At 38.2% G+C, this 23,159-nt stretch overlaps 2 protein-coding genes and 1 long non-coding RNA gene across 8 annotated transcripts in view; 1 reads left to right on the top strand and 2 right to left on the bottom strand.

The window, feature by feature from the left end:
- Positions 1 to 220: 220 nt before the first annotated feature.
- Positions 221 to 15,133, bottom strand: hhat (hedgehog acyltransferase). 2 transcript variants are annotated; one of them, XM_059359744.1, is made up of 12 exons: positions 14,994 to 15,133; positions 13,912 to 14,060; positions 13,751 to 13,815; positions 13,432 to 13,545; positions 13,143 to 13,337; positions 11,925 to 12,137; positions 11,402 to 11,579; positions 10,510 to 10,660; positions 7,863 to 7,898; positions 5,035 to 5,236; positions 4,367 to 4,511; positions 221 to 1,256 (listed from the first exon to the last, which is right to left on the bottom strand). In XM_059359744.1, the coding sequence occupies exons 2-12, from the start codon at positions 14,030 to 14,032 to the stop codon at positions 1,171 to 1,173; spliced, it is 1,506 nt and encodes a 501-aa protein (XP_059215727.1). In that variant the 5' UTR covers positions 14,033 to 14,060; positions 14,994 to 15,133; the 3' UTR covers positions 221 to 1,170. The 2 variants fall into 2 exon arrangements, with proteins under 2 accessions (XP_059215727.1, XP_059215728.1); XM_059359745.1 differs by lacking the exon at positions 221 to 1,256 and adding an exon at positions 1,468 to 1,513.
- LOC131993738 (uncharacterized) overlaps positions 14,404 to 23,159 on the top strand; it is a 21,751-nt gene continuing 12,995 nt past the window's right edge. For 3 of the 5 annotated variants that reach the window (XR_009396348.1, XR_009396350.1, XR_009396349.1), the window contains exons 1-3: positions 14,404 to 15,121; positions 17,497 to 17,736; positions 19,147 to 19,333. This is a non-coding gene — a long non-coding RNA (uncharacterized LOC131993738). Of the gene's footprint in view, positions 15,122 to 17,496; positions 17,737 to 19,146; positions 19,334 to 22,546; positions 22,657 to 22,834; positions 22,916 to 23,159 lie in introns of those variants that run through there. The other 2 variants (XR_009396347.1, XR_009396351.1) reach the window with 2 other exon arrangements.
- Positions 17,491 to 19,974, bottom strand: myoz1a (myozenin 1a). Its single transcript, XM_059359746.1, has 5 exons — positions 19,890 to 19,974; positions 19,142 to 19,329; positions 18,396 to 18,669; positions 17,805 to 17,967; positions 17,491 to 17,722 (listed from the first exon to the last, which is right to left on the bottom strand). The coding sequence occupies exons 1-5, from the start codon at positions 19,972 to 19,974 to the stop codon at positions 17,491 to 17,493; spliced, it is 942 nt and encodes a 313-aa protein (XP_059215729.1).

The raw sequence follows: 23,159 nt of genomic DNA, 5'->3' as shown, positions 1-23,159 counted from the left end.
AAGTTGGAAAGTACTGAGAAACTGTAGAATAGCACCAGTCTTATGTTTTAAAACAGTCCCCCAGAACTCTGTCTAAAGAGTTGTCACACTTTAAATAAAACAGTTTTTAAATACTTTCTGACCTGAGTTCTGAAGAGTTTTATGAGTAGATTTACAGTATGTTGAAGGAGTTCTTCAGTCTGTGAGGGAGCAGGCATTCAGGTCATAAACACACCTGGAGCAGTGAAACTAAATGATTTATTGCATCAGGTACAGCATTGTTTTCCATTATAATACGGATGGATAATAAAAAATCAATCAAGACTTTAACCCAAATGTAGACTGAGGTATTATACAGTTGACATTATAGCATTATAGCAAGCATTATATAACAGCACATCAGCATAAAATGAACAGCTTGTGGGTTTTTTTTAAAACATCCATGCTCATAAAATAGCTTTCATCTGCATTCCAGTGGGTAAATGTCATCTGTCATTGTTAGTGTGTTGAATAAAAAGTTAGTGTGGAGTCCCTCTAATGCTTTTTAGCAACACATCTACTAATATTAGTGTCATTCTACTTCATCCAATTTGCATCTGTAGGGGAAATAATGACATTGATCAGCCTGCTGCTGCTCTATTCAGTCCTCTGTGCCGTTTGTCCTCCTGTGAATACACAACTGCTTTTGTATGCTCAGAGGAAGACGGTAAATATGAAATTAGCATTTCTCCAGCTTACCGCACGACTGAGCAATGCCTTATCAGAGCCATATAACCACGACAGATTCAGGGACCATATTTTCTTTTACTGTTTCTTAGAATAACAGTGATTCAGTGTAGCTTATTGGGTAGAAAACACTGCTGTTAGAAACTGCCATGGATTTACAGCATTCATTCTAATACAGTTTGTGTGCATTCACTTTTTCCACAAAGTACAGTAGGGAACTCTCTCCTGAGAGAGAATCAGCACTGATCCTTTAAGTCTTAGCTTACAGGCAGATTTCGCTGGGTCTAGCAGGTTGTGAAAAGTGGCTGCTCAGCTGCACTTCAGCCAGGTTTGGACAGGTTCTGTGGCCGTGAGCCAGCTTCGCCACAGAGTCTCTGGCTTGGTGAGGACAAGTCACTGGACTCAGCAGGTTGTTCTGGTTGTCCGATAGCAGGGATTCTCACTCCGATGCAAAGTCAAGGTGACTCATGGTGGGTGAGAAGTCCACTCAAGTCCAATCTGTGCAAAGCAGTAAAGGAAAGCCAGCATAGGCGGGGCCAGGGTAGACCAGCCTGTAAAGAAAAGAAAAACAATGACATTTGTAAATATTTAGACTGCTACTATAAAGACCTGTATTATTTTCCCAGAGCAAGAGAGACATAGAGGAGTAGGTAGTTTAATTAATTCTCTTTGCTGTACTATGTTGTGTTACAGTTATTCACCTTTTCTATTTATAGCTGCTTCTTAGAGGGTCGACTGGCAGGTAAAGACAGCTGTCTGCACCTCCTCCCCAACTGGCTTGCCTCCAGATTATCTCAGTAACCTGCACCTGCACCCACAATGCCTTTCAATGGTCTATTCTTTTCCATTCATATCAAAATCTAATTCACATACACACAGGCTGCTTTATGCACAGCTGTACTGTCCGTTTCCTGTCTGCAGAAGAGAAAGGTTTACATGGGCCTAGGCTTCAAAAGTCATGTTTTTGCTGATAAATATTTCTATGCTGTGCTGAAGTGAAGTTTGAACAACACAAAGCCTTAGTCTGCAGAAAATTAGCATACTTTCCAGTCAATGCCAGCTAATTATTAATGCTGGTTTAATCACATTAGCTATGTTCATGCGCAATTTGAAGTATTATTCATTTCCAACATCGAAATCAATCACACATTTAGCTCGGGGCTCTTTGTGCACCATGAGCAAGCTTTTGCCATTGTGCCAAGACATCCCAGCGTTTTGTCATTGCAGGTATGTAAATTTCATTAACGCCCTCAGTGTGACATATATTCTCCAACCAGTAGTCCAATCTCTGCTGGTACTGACTTCAAACTAGCAGAGTAAAAAAACTTTATAGGTTGTTGCCTCTGATTATTAGGAAGTCCTGGCAAACAGAGTGGGAAAGAAATCAGATTTCTTCCAGTTGAATGTTACTAAGACTCTAATCAACCTGCATTATAATTGCACCACAGTTTCTTTTGCCACTTGATTAGAACAGAATGCTTCGAGCTCAAATGAGGTGAAAAGACCACATGCCGAGAGTCAACTCAAAACTAAATATAAAACTGATTAGTCAAAAGGACTGTGCTTCTCAGTAAACTGACTTGTTGGTTGAACACTTAGATTGATAGAAACAAGGACAACACATTTACAACTCATTAGCGAATGTGAACTTGTTTTTTTGGTCCTGGTGCTCAAAAGATGGCTCTGTTTGTCCATCTGCCTTTGGTCAAAACCGAAATATCTCAGTATTGGATTGATTTTGGTCTCTTTGGTGAGCATCAGCTAAGACTCCTTAACATCATCATTTAAGCTTTGTCATGTTTACCATGCAAATATGCTGACAAAACATATAATAAAATATTCACAGAGCTGCTAGCGTGGCTATAGATCCTTAACCTGCACAAATAACACAAAAAAACCCTTGTCATTCAAATCACCTAGTGAATTTCAATCTGCATTAAGAATTGTACTGCCTAGCAAAAGGTGCCTGGTGCTTCTGTGCTATATGCACATATTTAAATTAGGTGAAATGCATACATTCGATGCAAATTTGCCCCCTTGCTATGCAAATGCCTCATTGCAAAAACAATCCACAATTTCACAAATATCAGTGTTTATGTGCGTTTGAAAACACAAACAGCACTGACAGACTTTGGGACATGAAATCCCTTCTCTTTGTTACATTTAAATTCCTTGCATGAAGTTTTGAGGAATGCCTCTGCATCTTGTTCCTCAGGACCTGTAGCTGGAAAATGTATTTTTCTTTTTTTTAATAATCTTCCATGGGGGCTATTGGATAAAATGTAAAGATAGCAAACACATCCTCAATCAACATAAACGCCTTAAGACATAATTTGATAAAGGAGTTGCTTTTACATTTCACTAGAGAGGTCAAAGGGTGCAATTATGCTACAGCTTGCACCACTACAAATCCCAGACAGGCTGATTTAAAAGCATTGATCTCATGTTAATGAAGCAAACCACAGCTCGCCCTTGGTGGTTTATTGCGCAGACACATGCAGACACAAGAAATAGCTTCAGGCATTTCTGGTGGATCCATTATATTTCAATTTAAACACAAGTACTAAGCGAAAGCAACAAAATTATTATGTGCTTTGTTCAATGGTCTATTTCAATATTTTAAGTAAGCATCAGGCAGTGCCATTTTATATCTTTATTTTTAGTATTTTAATGGTCTGAATAAACCTCTATAAAGACAAACTGAGATTCTCAGTTTAGTTTCTAGGTCTTACTCTGAATAATTCACAACAGAAATGGTATTTTAAAACACTCTGCTCTTATTTTTAGGTTCCTCTTAATTTATTTACACCAAGTCTACTAGAAGAGGCGTAATGTTACACACAATTTGCTGTGAGCCTGCCCAGCTTTCAACTAATTTTTACTGTCACAATAAAGCTTCACTGGTGACAGAAATATGACCTGTGTCAGGCTGTTGTAGGAGGCCCAAAGGCTGAGTGACATTATTGAAAGAGAAATGCAAATATTGTTCTGGGCTGGATGTAAACTGTTACTAACATGACAAACAAACATCAACTTTTTAAAATGATGTCACTGTTGTGTTTATAGCTTGTGCCACTGACCCTCAAGTGGGCAAAAATAAATCAATTAACGCTGCTTTAAAAATTAGTAAACTTTTAATTCAGCATTAACAGCTCGTTAATACATTTCTGTACCCAACCCAGCGGCGAGTGCAGATCAGCCTGCTTATCACGAGTAGACAGGCTCTAGGACGGCTTGCCATCTTGCTTTAGGTACTAAATGAGCCAAATAAAGATACGGGGGGTGGGGGGGACAAGGACTGGCACAACCACGAAGCAGATGTCTCTCTATTAGGGAGAGTTTGCCTGTGCAGATGCTTGAAATGTTATACTGGGCCAGGGCCTCAACACCCACTGCTAAACATATAATAATATATCTACTAAACAGCAACATTTTCAATAACTTTATTATATTCTATTTTCTGCCTGTGTGAGCTGTTGCGTTAGTCATACTGTTATTAAGGAGAAGGTGAAATGTCTTACAATGCAAAAAAAACTGTCAAATTAAAAGACCGTATGACTGATACTCCACATTGGAAACAAATGTATGCCAGCTGAAATAATCCTGCAAACATAAAAGGCACATAGAAATCCAATTGAATGAGTTGTGGAAGGCAATCTACCTTGAATGAAGACACGCTTCCACAAGATTCTGCCAACATGTATCCCCCCAAGGAACACCAGATTAGAGAGGATGAGCATGGCAGTGGAGAAGGCAGAGAGAAGTGCAATGCACCGCCTTTCCATGGTGGCAGAGAGATGCCGCTCCTGGGAAATCAGTAAATAAATAAGTCAATTATTGCAGCAGAACCACAAAAGACTTTCATTGTAAATCTGAGAAACTAATAGCAACAAAGCACCTAGCACTAATGAACTGTTTGACCATAAACTAGAAAGATTACACAGTCTGCCATCAGTGTTCATGACTATTTTAAGAATGTGAACCTTCTCCCAAGGCTCGAGGCCAAATTGTTAATGTATTGGAGACAGACTTTAACTCACATTAATGTTTGCTGGTAACTGTACATGCCAATTAGATGTGACAGGATCCCAGCAGTTAGTCTCCTGTCTGTACTTACTGTAGCAGCTCCAGGCATTATCTCTTATTAAATCAGATTACACAACCCCTTTATTCCCAGCTACAGGAAAGATTTCATCATGTTCACACATCTTAACTGAAAATCCAATTGACGAAATAACCAGGGAATTATATCTATGTACATTTTTAATCTCTTTTAGGATCCTTTTTTTGCACTGTCAGAGGTAAATTAAATTTGGATTTCAAACTTACAACAGTGGAGTGAATAAAGGATGAGGAAAAGAGAGACTTCAGTCCATTTTCCACCAGAACTCCAACCCAATTCATCAGCGCCCAGTACTGTAAGTAGTCATGGCCACCGTGCCAGAGGCAGACGAATCCGAACGCAAGGCCAGTGGATAACATTTTGTAAAGAGGACCATGGCGCGAACCTCCCAATGGCACATAGATGTATCTGGAACAGGAGGAAAAATAAGTATTTAAACACAATCAGAATGAATACCATGTTGCAGCTCTTTAATAAAGACTGTCCAGCACAAAGAATACAGAAACAAATGGTGATAATTACAGACAGATTCTTTGTAAAGACAGGACAAAGATACACTGCACCAGTGAATAGTGCATGTGTAAAACAAGGGAGGTTGAAAATGGCCCCTCAATATGCCAATGAACTGCAAAGAACACCTGTTACACAAATGTTCATGCCATGTTACGTGATTTTTAATCAAGTAAGTGTTGCTCTGAAGTCCAGTGCAAAAAATAGAGGCACTTTGGGGAATATCAATCCTACCAAGCTGTTAATAATGCTGCAATTGGGTTAATGATTCCAAAGTGGTTTCTGTGATTTGCACCAAAACCTTGACACACATTAAACCCACTTTCTATGTCAATTTGACTTTTTTCCCATCAGCTAACTTTTGTTTTGGTTGGTCTAATTTCAACATTTTGGTTTAAACAGATATCAGATATTCTGACACATAACTAATATATTTAATTATGCTTTATCTTAAACAAGATTACACTTTATGTGGTATAAAAATAGCAGATGATAGACTGTGGCGCATGCTGAGAAGAAAAATGGTCTCAGATATTGTGAGAACCTCGTCTGTCTCAGAAGTACCAAGAGTCTCAACATGCTACATCACTCCAACACACTTAGAGACAAACATCACCACGCTCTGTGTTGTGTTGCTGAGCTGGGAACTAATTATCTCAGCCACCCTGTGGATAATCAATGTTCTTGAAGGATGAGCCAGCATTTTCTGAGCCTTAAATAGAGTGGCCAGCCTGGCCATATTGGAGGATGAAAGTAGGTGCAAAAACAGATGGAGAGGAACAGGAGTGTTAGAGCAAGAGCAAACTCAACACCTAAACACACTGAGTACCGATCTGTCTATTTCAATTATTTAGATGTACACGGATTCTAGACAGATGCTAATCAAAATATGAGAATTTATATATATGAATTAATTAATCAAGATTTGCATTGAGGAGATGCGCCTCATTTATTAATTATTTTAACATTGCAGTGTTTTGTGTTTGTATCAGCCATGTGGTAAACGTAGACCTCCCACTTGAATTAAGTGTTGCATCTGGTGTATGTGCCAGCTCTGACGCATTTTAAATGGTGTGCAGAATCCGCCTTAGCGACATAGTATATGATCTTTCTTGCCTCAAGTGCAATTAGAACCAAAGTTAAAATGCTGACCCCACCCAACCCAATCCATGTCCCCAATTATTTATTTACAACTATTTTGTCCCCGGGGTTTAGGATCAAATGTTCCCCCTCATGTGCAGCATCTATAACTCAATCAAATAGCCAGTAAGAGCTCTTTTGTTGGCTAAGAACTGTATAAAACAGAGAACCTGAGACACAGTAGTATACAGACAGGGAAAGCGTAATGGAATGGTGAAGAATGAGCCACTTAGCTGCCCAGGGAGACAGGGTGTCAGTGAGTCATGTGGAGAACATCATTTAACACCTACGCACTCATCTAGCGCTCTTCAGACAATTTCAACAGAATTTCAGAACTGCATTAAAACCTCTTTAAAAGCACTTTCACAAGAAGGAACGTCGGGGCATTGTGTCATGGGTATCATTCTGCATCTGCAGAAGGATAATTGCAAGTGATGCCATTAAGCAGGGGAAAACAATTTCCAATGGACACGGATTAAAATGGAAACTTGCATTTGCAATTTAAATTTTGCTACCTAGCAAATTAATTGAAGCCTCTTTAGCAGTCCGATATATTCTAAACTCGTGTTTAACATCTGAAAAGCAGGTGTACATGGATGCCATCCTATGTGTCAACACAAAAGCTAATTAGCAAACAATAACTAAGACAAGGGATCATTTTCACAGAATAACAGTGTTTCTGACAACCGTGCAACTGTAAGCGTTGCCGTAATGTAGCAACCTGTGTCTACCAAGCGGACCATAACCTCCCAATAGGCTGCATTCATCCAAGTGTGCATCATTAAAACACAGAAAATTATGTGCGTTGTCCAAGTACAAGTGAGCAAACACATAATGCTCCCATTACACATGCACATATTAAACAAGGAGGCATTTCTCCAGGGTGCGGGAACAGTAACACAACAGAAGAACTATTCAGCAACAACACCCAACCTCATAATCATTAGAAAGCCTACATGCAAATGCAGCATCCTTGTCCATTATGATGAAACATGTGCAGGCTGCTGGAGAATGACACCTTTTTTAAAGGTTATTCTACTGACAAGTTCAATGCCCTTCAGGAAACAAGCTCTTAACATTAAATGTTCACAAAAAAAATACATACAGAACAGTATGATTAAACACATACTATAGACAGATATAAAGCCAGCCAGATAGATGAATAAACAAAGTCTCAGATTAGATAGACAGATAAATAAATAGAAAGACAGACACATACATGGCCAGTTTAGACAAACAGAGACAGCAGATAGGCAGGTAAATAAATAGAGAGACAGACATACAGATATTCTAGAGCTATTATTTGATTTAGATGACATTTCACAATTTTAGTAAGCATTAACATCTGAATTAGTCTGTCCACAGCTCATGAAGTGCCTCTTACCTGATGAGCCATCGATACAGGCCCTCGTCAAAGTGCCTGTGAGAGTCACCAAAAAAAAGAGAAAGAAATGAATATTGAGTCACAAATTTACATAATAATATAGCACTGAGTAAGAAACACCTGAGCACTGGGCTTCATATAAACATGTGCGGTATGTATGGATGGGTGTTTGTGTATGCACGCTTTTTCATTAAGAAGATTAGAAAAAGGGTTGTTGTGGGTTTTTTGTGCTGCCTGTAAACTGAGGCTGTTTCGTGAGTGATGTCAATGGACAGCTTTATGCATTCCATCAATGTTGTCAACATTGGCCAGCTCAGCACACACAGGCCGGATTGGAGTGCATCGGTGTCAGCACATTGGTCGATCTGGTCTCCAGCCAGTGCATTTTTTATTGCAAAACCAAACACACAGCCTTCCATCTCAACTTTATGTGCTCTGAATTAAGAGAGCATTTTCTTATTGATAATCACATTTAGGAACAGACGGATTTTGCTATAACAAAAAAGTATGAATAATTTTACAGATTTTACTCACAGTAAAACAATGTTTTTTAAGACTAATTCCAACTGATTTTTATATGTTGTATATTACATGTATAATTTATAAACCATACAGTCTATGGTATAAACATTGCATTTATTTGCGTGTTTGTTCTGCCATCGTGAAGATAAAATAATTGAGAAAGGTGTTAATTCAACTTTATTATCTTTGTTCCTGCTATTTGATCTAAAAGTACTATAAACTGTATTTTTATTTTGGAGAATGCAGTTTGTGATGCTGTTGAGCTGTATTCTCTCATTATAGAGAGAGATGCTTCTCTTATTGATATAAATGTGGTGGACGAAATAATAAAAACATCTGTTCGTATGAAGCAACAGTTCAACAACATCATAGACTGGAGCTTCCACACAAACTGGGGAAAAAATAGCCTTCATAAGGATTTCAGAAAGGTTTTATTGTATCAGACTGTATTTTGTTTTAGCTAGGTGTATTCAATAAATTGGTAACTGGGTGTATATTATAGCATATTTGTCAGCCATTAGTCTTTTTCTTTGCTCAGAGGCGGCGTGCATCCTGGAGGACATCAGAGCTAAAAGGTAAACACAAATACACTGACGCAAAATATTCCCCATTGCATTAACCTCATTGTTCAGAAATATTTTTTCAAGCAGTGGAAATGCTGTTGCTTGTTTTTGTATTTCAAGTCTTGCTGATTAAGGTGCTTTATCTCTGTGTAACAAGCACTGCAATGTGTGTGTTCATTTATCTTGAGCAATTGTGACCCCTTCAGCATAAACAAGGCATCGTCTTTTCTTCTGCTTGCTCGCAAAAGTGTTGAATGAGTTTAATAAATGTAGCAATAATCATGACATGTTCTTAGAACAGTAGAAAGACTGCATATGTTTACAAAATCGTGCTAAACAAGTGTAGCATAGTCCATATAGCCCATTTCAACCTTGACAGGGAAAGAAGAAGAGGAAGGTGAGGAGATAAATTAGACACACCTGTGAGCTGGAGAATGTCAAAAAAAACTAACAAAAGCATGAAGGAGAACAGATAGAGGAGAGAGAACATCTAAATGAGGGGATCAATTATTAAATCCAGTTTCTCAACACATTTTTCAAAGAAGAAAGACAGTGATGTATATAAAATTTAACAGAGTGGACTAATGTTTGGAAAATTCCTGTTCAACTACCTTTGACCTGCAGACTTCCTTCTCTATATTGGACCCACAACAATTAAGGTAAGTCTCCGATTTACCTGCCTAAGATTAATAAACAGAACAATTCATCCATCTAATTTTGCACTGCCCCTTACTTTGCTCATTGTATCTTTGGACACAATAATGGATGTTTGATTTTTTAATCAGGACTCTGTTTTACGTTAATTTAATGGAAATTTTGTGAGTGATAGACTCAGAAAGACTAAATTTTATTTATTTAGATCAATTTGTCATTTGAATATGGAAAGATTTAATTGATGTTTTATGCTTTTCCTTTTAGCTTCTGTACTTTTTTTAATGAGAGGTAACTGGCTGTCCTCCAACTTATTTACATAAATAATCTCTAAGTGACTTAACTATTTTAAATGTTTGGGATGAACCTACTGTATAAAGTTATCATTTTGTATTTAATGCTGTTTTGCTAGACGGTGTTATATACTGACAAACTGGTATTTGACAGAACCATTTGAAAGTGATATAGATTTAAGTGCCTATCTATTTGATGATTTGAGCATGTTCATGGGTTTTGTTTTATTTCACTCTTTCACTTGTTTAAGCATTGCTTCTACAAGACAAGATGCAGCCTGTAAATGTAGGACAGCTCACAGTGGTGAAACCATTTTATCTTGAGTCTGAAACATTGATATAATGTTCTTGATGCAGAGGTGACCTATTGTTCTGATTGCCAGTAATGACAGAAGATGAGACAATTCACTGTGCCCGGTCTGAATCTTTTCAAAGCAAAGAGAGCACTTGAAGCACTTGACATTAAATGTACGTTTTCCTCAAGAATACCAGAGATGCTAGATTTTCCAGTCACTGATGTTTTTGTGAAGTTTAAAGTGGAATGCTGCAAGACCAATACAATACCATATTTTTATGTCACTGGTGCTAACTGAAATTGGTTCCACTGTATGATCTTACCTCCACATCCCTGTGAAACTGTACATAATGCTGACACAACGAGGAAGCTTTGGGGGAACTAGTTTATCCAAAGTAGCCAGCATGGATGGAAGACCAAACAGCACCAAATACTTCACAAAGAAGAACTGGACGAGCGCCAGAGCCAGACCTCCTGGGACAGTGGAAAGGGAGATGTTCAAAGTATTATTTCTTAGTTTAATGATTAAGAAAACTTCTAAAGTTCCAGGGTTTCTGTTTTATAAGTCAAGTAAATTGTATCTATAAAGCCCAAATTCACAAAAGGGCTGTCTAAAACACTGTCTATTATTAGATACAGTGTTTGAAAAGGACAAACTCCCCCAAAAAACCTTTTTAATAACGAAAAAAGGAAAGAAACCTCAGGAGGAGCAACAGAAGAGAGATCAATAGATGACGTTAGAACTTGGCAAACATCATTTGCTGCTGACATTCAAGAGTTACTGAAAACAGTTAAGCAGAATCTCAAAGAGGAGGCCAGTACATGATAATGAATCTGTTTCTACACAGCAACTAGGGGCAAGATAGGACAACGTTGAGTTAGTAAATGACTGACTAAATTAATTATGAATGAGTTGATGATATAACTTCAAAATCTCAAAGGAGATGCATCCAAAAAATGAGGCTTGAAACTAAACGCATCCAAATTTTGAGGCTGTCCACGCTGAGAATGTTCATACCACAACAACCACCTGCGTAATTTAACTACATATTCTCCAAGTCGGTTATCAGATTTGACTTGGCTTATTATGCCTTCAATTTTTGGAAAAAAAAAAAAAGCAAATGAACACAATTCTGTCACTTAATTAAAATATAAATAAAATCCCCCCATAAATCTTGATGATTTGATTACGAATAGAGGCCAATAAAGACTTACCCAGGGCCCAGGGAGGAAGGATCTCTAAGTAGGTCTCATTAGACTGGATGGAGTGCATGTACATAACATGGATCATGTATTCTGCCATGCACCACCACAGTATGATCCGCCCTGATCTTAGCACAAAGTGACTAAAAACAGATTTGCCGCTGTCACACTCTTCAGCAGGCCTCCGAATCTGAAAGTGTGAAAAGTGAGCTTGTAAAAAAGAAGAAACAGTATTGTAGTAAAAGAGCAAACATATACTATGAATATGTACAAATCCATTCCAGAGACAGGTATTGGAACAGGCAGGCATAAACAGGTGCAGAAGTGATTGTCAGATAACATCAGACCAACTAAATGGTAGCTATTTCTCTACAAATCCCAAAAATTCAGGTCGCCGACCACTAATGTCTACTATGTGCCCTGAGATCCTCTGTACTTAGGAGCACTAAATGGCCTCCTCCAGACAAAGACAAAAGAGGCAATTTTAGACTAAACTGCAGTTTAATTCAGGAGTAGCCTTTGCTGGCTCTCTTACCTGCTCAACGTAGTCTTTGTATGTGATGATAGGGCCATTGTAGAAAAAGGGATGATAGAAGGTGTATGAAAACAACCAGCCAAGCTGCACAACTCCACCACGGTCCAGAGGGCACCAGCAGTGCTCCAGGCTGAAGCTGATGAAGCGTAGACCACAGACAGCAACACTGAAGAGGAGCAGATAGTACTCCTCCTCGGTTTCATACCAGCCTCTCTGTATAATACAGAGGGAAAGCCAATTATTTTTAAAACATTCCTGGGGAATCCTTGTATTAAAAGTTACAGTCTGACACTACATTTAGATATGCTTTTTAAATTACTCAATATGACCTATTAAAATGTGAAGATAAGCAGATTACAACATATTTAGACAACTAGTTATAAAAATTCAACACATACTAATAAACTTATGCTTAAGTTTTAATGAGGTCTGCTTAAAAGCATTGGGAATAGCGAAGCTTTTCAAATTGGGTACTTGAACACAGGACTCTACGGTGTGCAATTGCGTGTGTGAATGCGAGCACAAGAGTGAAAGAGGCAGACTTTTAGAAACATGCACGGGTCTGTCAGGTCGATTCCACTGACTAAATTCAAATTTCTAACCACTGGAGCATTGATTCCTGGCTGTATCTACGTGTCTGCTACTGTGCAGTTATAGGGGGTTTTAGGGATTACAGGTTTTTAAGAGAAGGATGTTAAACAATCACAGAAGAATTGGATAGATTAGAGTCCCTCAAATCATATTAAAACTGAATTTAAATGTATCGCTGTGTCATATTGTAGTAAAATATGACACTGTTGAGGTTATTTTTTATTTCATTACTGCAATTAATGTTTGATTTTACGAATATGATAGTTCAAAGAATGCATGTCTCCCACTGCCTCACACAGGTAGCTATTTTCAATTGGCTGTGGGAAGAGTTTTTCCCCATCATCTAATCCTTGGGAAATACTGAAAATAGCATGCTTAGTACATGCGATTTTGATACATGTACTTCACTGTTATCTTGTGATATAGACAAACAGTAATGCAGCTGAGTGGCCAAATGGATGTACGTCCCCTTGGTATCTTGTGCCCTCTTGTGTTCTTTTCAAATATGACATTTAATGATAACATGTAAAACCTATAATATAGGATAGTATAATATATAATAGATCATATATATACATATTATACATCAAAAAACTCTTTAAATGTGTCAGGGGTGATACAACCCACCTGGACCTCTTGAAGTGGTCGGACATGAAAAGTGGAGAGCAGCAGCAGGTTGCAGGCCCATGACAGAGCAGGCTTTCGCAGTTGAGCCACTAAAAAGGACAGGCCCAGATGTACCAGCAGCACACTCACACCTTTAAACCCCAACGCACTGCTGGCTGCTAAGAGGCCATATATCGTGAGTGCTGGCACCTGAAGCTATTGGAGAAACATAAAAAAATGTGTTGGATTAAAGCACATGTCACTTGACAGCAATATTCCACTTAACAGTGCTGTAGCAGCTGCTTCCCACCTTGGGGTAAAGGATGGTAGTCACTCTCGATATCAAGCCATGACCAATCAGAGTCCAGAGCAAAGACTTCTTAGCCCATTCAGTCCAGAAACTCCACTCAAAGTCTGATGGGTCCTGACAAAAACAAGTAACTTCAACATAGGCTTTTAAATCACACCTGAAGCCTGTTGAATAAACACTTTTTAAAGCTTTCTGTGACACATAACATAATAATTGAGACTGTACACTATGACTTAAAAAAACTTGTGTTGTCAGTGAGATGCATCATACTGTTAGTTCAGATTGCGCTGTTAATCAGTAATTCCAACAGTGACCTTACCCTTTTAAAACCCTTTACAAGGCCTTTTTCCAACTGGAATTCTCTCTCTAATCCTGCTTCATGCTCTGAGGTACAAAACAGGAAATGACAGCTTCATTTTTCTTGGTCTTTTGTTCACAATTCTTTGACTCAACCTTCAGATATCAGCCTATCTACCTTACCTTTAGAAAACCTGTGCAATTGGTAGAAAGAGTACAGATGAGAGCCAAACGACAGCACCCAATAGGCAAGGATCTCTGACCGTGGCAGCGGTGCCAGCTGAGCTTTCGATTTAGATGTCATCAGGTAAAATCACTGTGTTATAGTGCACCTATAACAGAGTAAGTGCATTAATATCACCTACAAGCACTAACTGACACTGGGTTGCTTAAAATCTGATTCAGTAAAATATATAACATGAATTTAAAGGCTTAATTTTATGTGTATGTTAAATGTCTGTTTTTAATTAGTATTTATATGAAACAACTGCAGGGATTTCTTCATCAAATGAAACAATGTTGCAGCAGTGGTTCAAGGCTCAGGTCATTTTAAATTAATCCAACAAAATATGTATTAATTTTTTATCGTTAGCATCATTTGGAAACTCTAGATACACCCCTAGACATCACTGTGGTAGCGTTATTGTTAATAACAGACTAGCTATAACTATATTATAAATAACTATACTAATATGTTATAGCTAGCTAACAGTTAGCTTGTTAGCGTAACTTAGATTTTAATGGGAATCTGTAATAATTTCCCTTTTTAATCAAGTATTGTGGATTGAAAACTTCCTTTTGACACATTATAAATCGTTAAATGGTACGCTGTTGTTTACAGAAGTAGTACATGGCAACAGAAACCCGTCCAATATTATGATATTGTTTATTATTTTCATCGCACTGAGATTATGATCGCTAAATCGCGAAAGCGCAATCACTGTCGTTGCTAGGTAACACTGCCCAGAGGTTGCTGACATGACGTAACAGTAAGATCCCAATGGGCAAAAACGTAAAGTAGCCTCACGTTAACTCCAATGAACAATCTAAGATAACGTTACTTGGCATCGTCTTGGCATTTACGTTTATAACGAGACCCAAGCCGGCAGGTGCATTTAGGTTTTCGAGCTTTTCTGGACATTTGTTTTTCTTCCCCCACAATGTTGGGTTCCCTGAAAACTTCCGTCAGCTATCCTACTCGAATGCAAGTTAGTTAGCTAACGTTAGCTAAGCTAGCTAGTCGCTTGAACAAGTTGCAGTGTTACCTAATGATACCGGACCGGTGTCCATTGCGATGCTGTAAATTGTAGACTGCACTGGTACTGACTGAGGGCGCTTGGACCATACTAACATAACGTTAGTACAATACAACCCCGGCATTCAAGATTCAAAGGTACTGACGTCTTCTTCTTTTTTCCTGCTTGTATTTATAATGGCTGGCAAACAACCTTTTAGAGCATGACTGCCCTCAACTGTACGGGAGTGGCTCCTCAGCTCAGGCATGGAAATCCCAATAGTATGTGTCTGGAGACCCGGAGGCTGCAGATCTGTACCTATGATCTGGACCTATAGATTGGTACCTGCATTTCTAGACCTGTCAGTGCCCCTACTGGACAGATGTAGAACTGCAACTAAATCAGCATCTCACCCAAGCACCACTTTTTGAAATATGTTACACTTGGATTACAATTTTAAAATTTTACCACACCCGAATAAAAATACTAATATTTAATTATTGACGAACATGAAGCTTCTAACTAAAGAATTTCCCTCCATAAATCAGCCTGATTCTGATGAAGCTATAAGTCTCCCTTCTAACAAGTTTTGAAGATTTATTTACACCATCAATTTGAACAGTTTAAAGGTTTAGTACACCCCAACACTAAACAGTTGGAAGGGTGATCACACCAAAATACAATATATTAACAAATGATTAAATGTTTGTTACACCTATGTTTTCTTTACATTTAATCACACCCAAATATGTATTTTTGTATACATCTATATACTTGACACATGTTGTTTGATCCAACTATTTTAGTTCTTTATTTCCTAATATTCATCAGAGCACAAAACTTGCACTGCATTGATCAAAACCACCACAACATATAACAGGAAATGTCTGGTCTTGGGTGTCCAGTCCTCACTGTTGTTGTGGGAATTTCAAACAAAGGCTGTGAAATACTAATGTTTTATTTAATAAATGAACTAATGAATGAATGAAAAAAACATGTTCAATAGTTGTAATGCTTCCACAGAAATTGGGGGCGCTGTCGCAAAATACAAGAGGTCTAGAAATGCAGGTACAGATCTGCAGCCTCCGGGTCTGCAGACACACCCTACTCGGAAATCCTGCTGTATGTGCTGTTTTAGCTTAGGTGGAAGGCCAAGTAACATTACTGGAATTAATAACCTAGTTTTTTCTACTTTATACCCCTACTTTATTATACTTTTATTATGTCTAACGCGAAAAATAGTATTAATTCCCTAAAGCTTGATGCATTTAATAGCTAAACTACTACACAAGGCCTAGATAAACTTGTTAAAATAAGCTTCACCTCATGCAGCTAAAACACAATACCGCTAGTACAGTAATACACCCCTAATAATAATACCATGATAACATTCAGCCTTGCTAATACATTTTTACTTCTATTTAAATTCAAATTACGGATATATGACTACTTCTTTTTTTTATAGTGTTGAAGTAGCCAATAATAATAGTTAGATAAAAGTACATAATAATAATAATAATAATAATAATAATAATCATGTAACTTGATATCACAATATAAAGAAAAAAAACTGGTGAAGATACAGTGATTGATTGAGTAGATTTAATTTTAAGATGATCGATAGTCACTATTTTGCTAACTATATAGAAAATAATATTTTTAGCAAGATACTTGTATAATTTAAACGTTACATTATGATGCCACATTGTTAAAGCAGGGAATGTAGTTAATTCATTTTTAGTTTTGAAGCTACTTTTATCTGCACCATTCAGTTATTAAAAGTGTACATTTTCTTTGATCTATAAACAGTTTAGCTGTTAAGATATCTCCTTTTATGTTGGGAAAAAATGTTTAAAAAATGTTCAACATTTTCACATATATTTGAACACAGAATATTTAATTGGTAAGGATTTTCACACAGAAAACAATTTCCTTTGACATTTTAATCACTCTACAAAAGGTTTACTGTTTGAAAAGGTTTATTGTGGAGAAACTGTGTTGGCACAGTGTGAATCAGCAACTGACTTTAGGCATGCATCGTGAATTAGACAGGTTCGTAGGGCTTTCAGAGCTTAACAAATGAACAGAAAATCTTAAAAACAAAAAAGGCACTGGGTAATAAATATGGTAACACGTTGACATCCACACCGTGTGTACAACAGTATCATAGCATAAATCTAGCCTTCATACTTGATTCATTCTTTCCTCACGGACAAAATCTGCAATTCCTCACCAAGAACAACATCTTTTCTGACAAACTGTGTTTAGACTTAGACATAAGAACTTAACAAACAAATATTTGATGTTTCATTACCCCCCCAACATCAACAGCTGTTTCGTTGCCTTACACCCAAATACAGAACAAAATAAGAATATGATCACATTTCATGTACGCTTCAGTTATCCACACTGAGAGATCATCATTGAAACAGTTTAAAGTAAGCTCATCTATCATGTGTGTGTATGCTAATGTGTGCATTCATGCTTGAGTGTGCACAGCAAGTGTAATCACAGTATGGGTACTTTTTCACAGCTCATCGGTCTCTCCATCGAAGGGCACAGCATCTGTCTCCATATGAATGGTGCCGGGCTCACCACTGCCCACCCAGCCAATAGGAGTGCGGTTGAAGGAAGGCCGGCAGCCGATGTCTTGTTGGTACACAACTGCGGGTTCAGGCTCCTGTTTGGCCTCGGCTTCTGGCAGCTGGAATTTCATGAACTGGTTGGCCTTCTCAAAGCCGCCAAAGGGCATGGCACACCTAAACAAAGCAAGGTGAGTGGATTATTGAAGTCCTTTCGTCACAAAGAACCTACAAAGTTAGGCCTTGAGGGAAGTAATACCTGTTGAAGCTTTTGTACTTGCGCAAATCGATTTTATCAATGGGACCGGGCATTCCAGTTTTCAGGGTGGCTATCAGTTTTTCATCACCCTTCATAGCCTTCTCCCATGGTGACACATATGTCTTCAGAAGAACCTTCTTAGATGCATCATCCTTTTTACCTCCTGTGAAGAAAACATTGTCAGCTAGAGCATACGACACACTCAACTGGAGTTGGTAGCACTCATTTAAAGTTGCTAAATTATATTCTAATTATAAATTATAACAGTGTGTGGATTGGGTTGAGTAACATTTTTTGATGTTTGTAGACAGAAATGTGGGGGGAAAATAAAATGAGAAGTTCAATACCACGTATGCTAAATATGTAGCTAGAGACATTTGATGGTAATCTTAGCTTGGCACAAAAACTGGAAACATAGGGAGACAGCTAGTTTTACTGTCCAAATAAAAAAATCTGCCTACCAACACCTTTGAAGTTCACAAATTAACACAAATTGTCTCATTTGTTAATCCATACAAGTGTAGTAAGCTTTAGCAGTCCTTGGCCATAAAAGAGAATCGTCCTTAAAATGTCCAAAGAAATGATACCAACCTTTTAATGGGGACCACTCACTAGTTCCTTCTCCTATTCCACCTTTCCCATGGTCACCCCCAGCCAGTCCTCCTGCACCTCCTGCTCCTCCTGCACCTCCTGCTCCTCCTGCACCTTTGCTTCCAGGCTTCGGAGGAGGCACAGGGGCCCCTCCTGGGCCTAGCCCTATAAAATGCAGCTGTCCAGCCTGTTTGCTGACATAATGCCCACCAACATTTATCATGTCCCCTCCAATCTGACCTCCCAGAGAGGGAACAAACTTCTGGAGGTTGTCCTGAAAGACATATGACCAATATAATCATCCATATGCCACAGTGCATTCATGTGTGTTTGTTGATTAACCATGTTTGAACTTGTCAAATTACATCTGAAAAGCATTACTGAGAAATCTGAAACCTGATTTTTGTTTGGGGGCCTTAATCTTCATCCAGACAATTAAAAACTTGAATTTAGCTAGTTTGATTGATCAGTAATGATCTAAGGGAAATGGCTGAAACATCATTGGTCCAGGTGACTTAAAACTGAAAAGATCAAGTCTTATAGCACTTCTTTTTCACGGTTTTAAGATGAAAAATATAGTGTTTAATTAGGACAGATTTTGAATTGTACTGTGACTAGAATAGATTCAAACATTGCCATGACTTACTCTGGGGAACTTCAGCTTCTATTTTTCACATTGATTGTATTATTAATTTAATACATTTTCCAGAAAAGTTATTTGTTTTCTCCATCAACTATGTTCTCACCATAGACTCACTGCTGAAGACGTCTGGGTTGTTCTCGTAGATGAACCTCTCCACTCTCTGCTGCCTCATCCTGAACATCTTGGAGCCTTTGTTCTTCATCAGGGAAAGCTCCTCCAGCATGATGTCTTTGGGAGTCCTAATCTTTGTTCCCAGGTCGAACTCTGATGCCTCTGGCTCCGACTCATATTCTGGGTAGGTGAAATTCAAATAAATTCCTGTCCCTTTTGTTTTGTTGTTTTGTTTTGTTTTTAATTGGAAGCTCATTCTTATCTCTTATAATACATATTTAATAAACTGTGTAGCCAAAAGACAGAAAAAAATAATAAACAATTAACAACAGACAATAATTATATTTGTTTGAGCCTGGTTTCCAAGTAAAAGATGAAATTTGAGATTATGTTAACAAACTGGCATGTAAAGGGTTAAAAATCATAGTAAGTGGAAAATAATATGAATATACAATTAATGGCAGCTTCTTTAATATACATGTATGTCCTCCAAGAACAGGACTAAGAAACTAAATATATAGAGTTATGTTCATTATTATTTTTTATTAGAATGTGTTAAATGTATATATATGTTTATATTTCTTTTGGCCTGTACTGCAGACATAGTGCTACTTATCCTGTAAGATTAGTAACCTACAAACAGTACCTATTAACTACCACGTTCTGTTTTCGCATGAAAGATCTGCATTGAGTATATTGAAATTTGGTTTCATATTCATGTAATTTCATGCCAGCCTTACCATCCTGAAGGACATGTGATAAGTCAGTTACAATCTTGGTGAGCTTTTTCCGCTTGTTTAAGGGGGCAGGTTTTCCCAGAGGCATGACTGAAGTTTCAGGAAAGAAAATGGTGTTAGCCATAAAAATATTTGTGTTACAAACAATAAAAATAAAAAACAATATTGATATGCTTTTAAACATATTGGTTAGTGAGTGAACCTCTTTCTCTAAAGAGACAAAAACAAAGTAATGTCAAGCTTCTCTGGAGAGTATTTTGTTGTTTAATGTAGATTCAATATAGTTAACATTGTTTGTATTTGTTTAATACAAATTAAAATGCAAAACCAGCCAAACAAGTCAAAAAGAAGAACAGTTTTGCTTGTTGTCACGAGTTCTATTATTATTTATTATAGTTATATTTCACATCGCATTGCTCCTATTTAAATGTATATAATTGATTTACAGTAATATGGATCTTAATCTGCATGTCTGCAGCTTCAGACTATGGTTATTGTGCACTGAAAAAACTATCTCTGAGTATTGCCACAACTCATCAAGATCACTCTTTACCGTCAACACCTACAGTACAGCCTGTACTGTAGGTGTTGTGCAGCCATCAACAACCCCTGAAAGTGAAACCATGGGATGTGAATGTATCAGACAGACAGACAGTATGGGCCCTCCTCATTTTTCAAGTTCAAGGGGGATGTCAGTGCCCTCAGATTCCCCACATACCCCAGCGAAACAGATGTCTGCTCAAAAGGAAACATATATAGCTTAATGTTTGTTTCTGTTTTGCTTGGGGACATGAGATCTGTACACGAGAGCATTCAACATAAACAGAAGCACGCTGTGGTTCAGGGAGAAAGTTGGAATCCATCAATTCTGGAGCTATTACTGCACTGAAAGTGAAGGCCTCACGATCATAAAATAGCATCTGATCATATTCCCCAATCTGCAGCCTGCATGGGAACATGTAGGCAGGGAAAGTGGGAGTAATACTTTCCTCTGTCTCATCTGTCAAAATAGCACTCACCATTGGAGCAAATTAACATTAACAACCAAATTTATTACAACCTGTGTTGCCTCCCGAGTCTGGAATATGTAACTGGTGTCCTGTGTGTTTTTATTTTACAGTTTTTTGTCTTCCTACATGCATATCAACACCTTCAGCTCTAAACAGTTTCTTTAAGGCCCAGTCAAGTGGCAAAACATCACATCACATCTACTGACTGTAACTCAACCCACTGCAGCTATTTTTAAAAGCCATTTCCAGCCAAGACATTTTAGCGACGCGTAATGGCGTCATTCGGCTATCAAATGGGCTTGACACAACCCTTAAGAACACAATACGCACCTCCAGAAAACAATTCTCAGCATATGTTTGAACCTCCCTCAAAGCACGAGCGAGACCTGGCATAGTTCTGGATGTTAACATGGAGGGTTTTGGGTGCTGTTGTTGTTGCCTTAAATAATTATAAGCTTAGGGACCCCTTCAAGCTCAAATTTACCACCCCCCTGTCAGGATTTGATAACACCATATAAAATCTCTGCAACGCCCACAGAGAGGGATGGTCAGCACATTCACCTGTTCCTTTGGTCATTTTAAGACTTCCCAAGAAAATCTAAAAGCAGCAAAGCAACTTTCATAGTCATTTTACTTTAATCATTGGTAGAATCAAGTATTGTCATAAGTCAAAGTCATAATCTGGTTTGCTACTACAAGATCAGCTGCAAAACCTGCAGAAAGTACGAGTGGGAACCAGTTGCACGTCTTTATTCCCTCTCCCCATTTTTGTGATTGCTAGAATTTAAATCCGAGCTGTTTTAGGGTTAGGTTATGAGTTAAAGCACACCGATGGGTTGCAGATCCACTCACCGGGTTTTTGTTGTAATCCTGGGAGGAGAGACAGACCTATAAATACCAAACAGAGAAGAGGAGACCCAGGGCTCAATTCTGGTGATCTGGATCACAAGTTTACAAATCCGTCAGTGCCTCTGACCCTACGTATGGCTAGAACCAGGTCCCAGGGAGTGCAAAACCCACCCTACACTCTGATGGCAGATCTTCCAGAGGGTTGGGGGTGTGGGTAGCAGCAGTGTTGGTGTCAAGGCGGGAGGAGGAGGAGGTTGAGGTTAGGAGTATGAATAGGGATGGGGGGGGGGCGTTAAGGCGGGGGGAGAAGTCTCTGTTGGCCAGCTGAAAGTGCTGATGGGGATATTAAGGGAACAAAATCATTCTCACAGATGGTTCAGAAGCCTATATTTAGTAGCAAAGAACGAGGGGAACAGAACTCAGCTATAAGATAACCTCAAAGGACTCTGGGGTGTGTTTGGGATACATATACATGCACAGTGCAAGGTTAAGGTTAAGCATATATATGTGTGTATATTAAGGCCATGTCAGTTTGTGTATCAAAGGGCAGGTTAGCTCCTTTACTCCCTACATTACTCTAACGTGACACTAGATTGTCTCATTTTCAGTTTCTCTGAGGCGCCTTGTGACTGGACATGATGCAAACGTGTGAAGATACTCTAACAATGTTTGCATGGCTAAAACAGCTAGTGCATACAAAACACAAGAAAATGTTCTGAAGAGCCCAAAGGCCAATAACCACCAACAGCAATGTATCTCTTGTCCTGCAGTATACTTTGTGTTTTTTAATTTATTTTTTAGAGCATTTCAAGAACTGCAGCAGGGATGCAGCAGGGATACATGAAAATTTTAAGATTTGGGTGCTAGCCAGGATTTTAGAAAGTCATGGGTCCAAAGTTCCTCAGCACAGCACACCTGCCACCCCCTCGCCGCAAGTATAAAAAATATTTATGCAAACTGACAATCCACCAAAATCAGCATAATTCTTTAGGCACAATGTTGTAAATGTTTCTCCACAATACCAGGATACAAATTTCCAGCAGAAAAATACTATATTATTCCCTTTTCTGTTTCTTTTCTTCTCCTCAGATTGTTAAAGCCCCAAATTCCTAGAGATGGGACAATCTCCTTTGTGAGCTCAATGGTAGCTATGTTTTCTACAACACTATGGTAACCGCTAAATTTATAATGTTTTTATGATATGTAATTACAAAAAATCTGAATAGTATGCAAAATAGATCAGTATTTGTTTGATCAAAAAAGTTTTAGGAGTTTCGCTGCAGCTTTGTGAACTGTATTTTCCATAGATGATACATAATTCTCATATTTGTGAGAACATGATCATCAGTTAAACATGCATGCATCATAAACATGGGGTTCCTCTATGAGTTGTAGTTTTTTATTAGTGCTCAGC

The sequence above is a fragment of the Centropristis striata genome, chromosome 20, assembly GCF_030273125.1.
Source record: "Centropristis striata isolate RG_2023a ecotype Rhode Island chromosome 20, C.striata_1.0, whole genome shotgun sequence".
NCBI lineage: Eukaryota > Metazoa > Chordata > Actinopteri > Perciformes > Serranidae > Centropristis > Centropristis striata.
This window is presented reverse-complemented; position numbering and strand designations above follow the sequence as displayed.

Bases quoted from the DNA above. Each gene is read 5' to 3' on its own strand.
- hhat (XM_059359744.1), bottom strand. From the start codon at position 14,032: ATGACATCTAAATCGAAAGCTCAGCTGGCACCGCTGCCACGGTCAGAG. The intron at 13,546-13,750 runs GTAAGGTCACTG...TGTTTTTGTCAG, and splicing joins TTGTAAAGGGTTTTAAAAGG to GACCCATCAGACTTTGAGTG. The intron at 12,138-13,142 runs GTGGGTTGTATC...TGTATTATACAG, and splicing joins GACCACTTCAAGAGGTCCAG to AGAGGCTGGTATGAAACCGA.
- myoz1a (XM_059359746.1), bottom strand. From the start codon at position 19,974: ATGCCTCTGGGAAAACCTGCCCCCTTAAACAAGCGGAAAAAGCTCACC. The intron at 18,670-19,141 runs GTGAGAACATAG...TATGTCTTTCAG, and splicing joins TCTTCAGCAGTGAGTCTATG to GACAACCTCCAGAAGTTTGT. The intron at 17,968-18,395 runs GTTGGTATCATT...TTTTCTTCACAG, and splicing joins TGAGTGGTCCCCATTAAAAG to GAGGTAAAAAGGATGATGCA.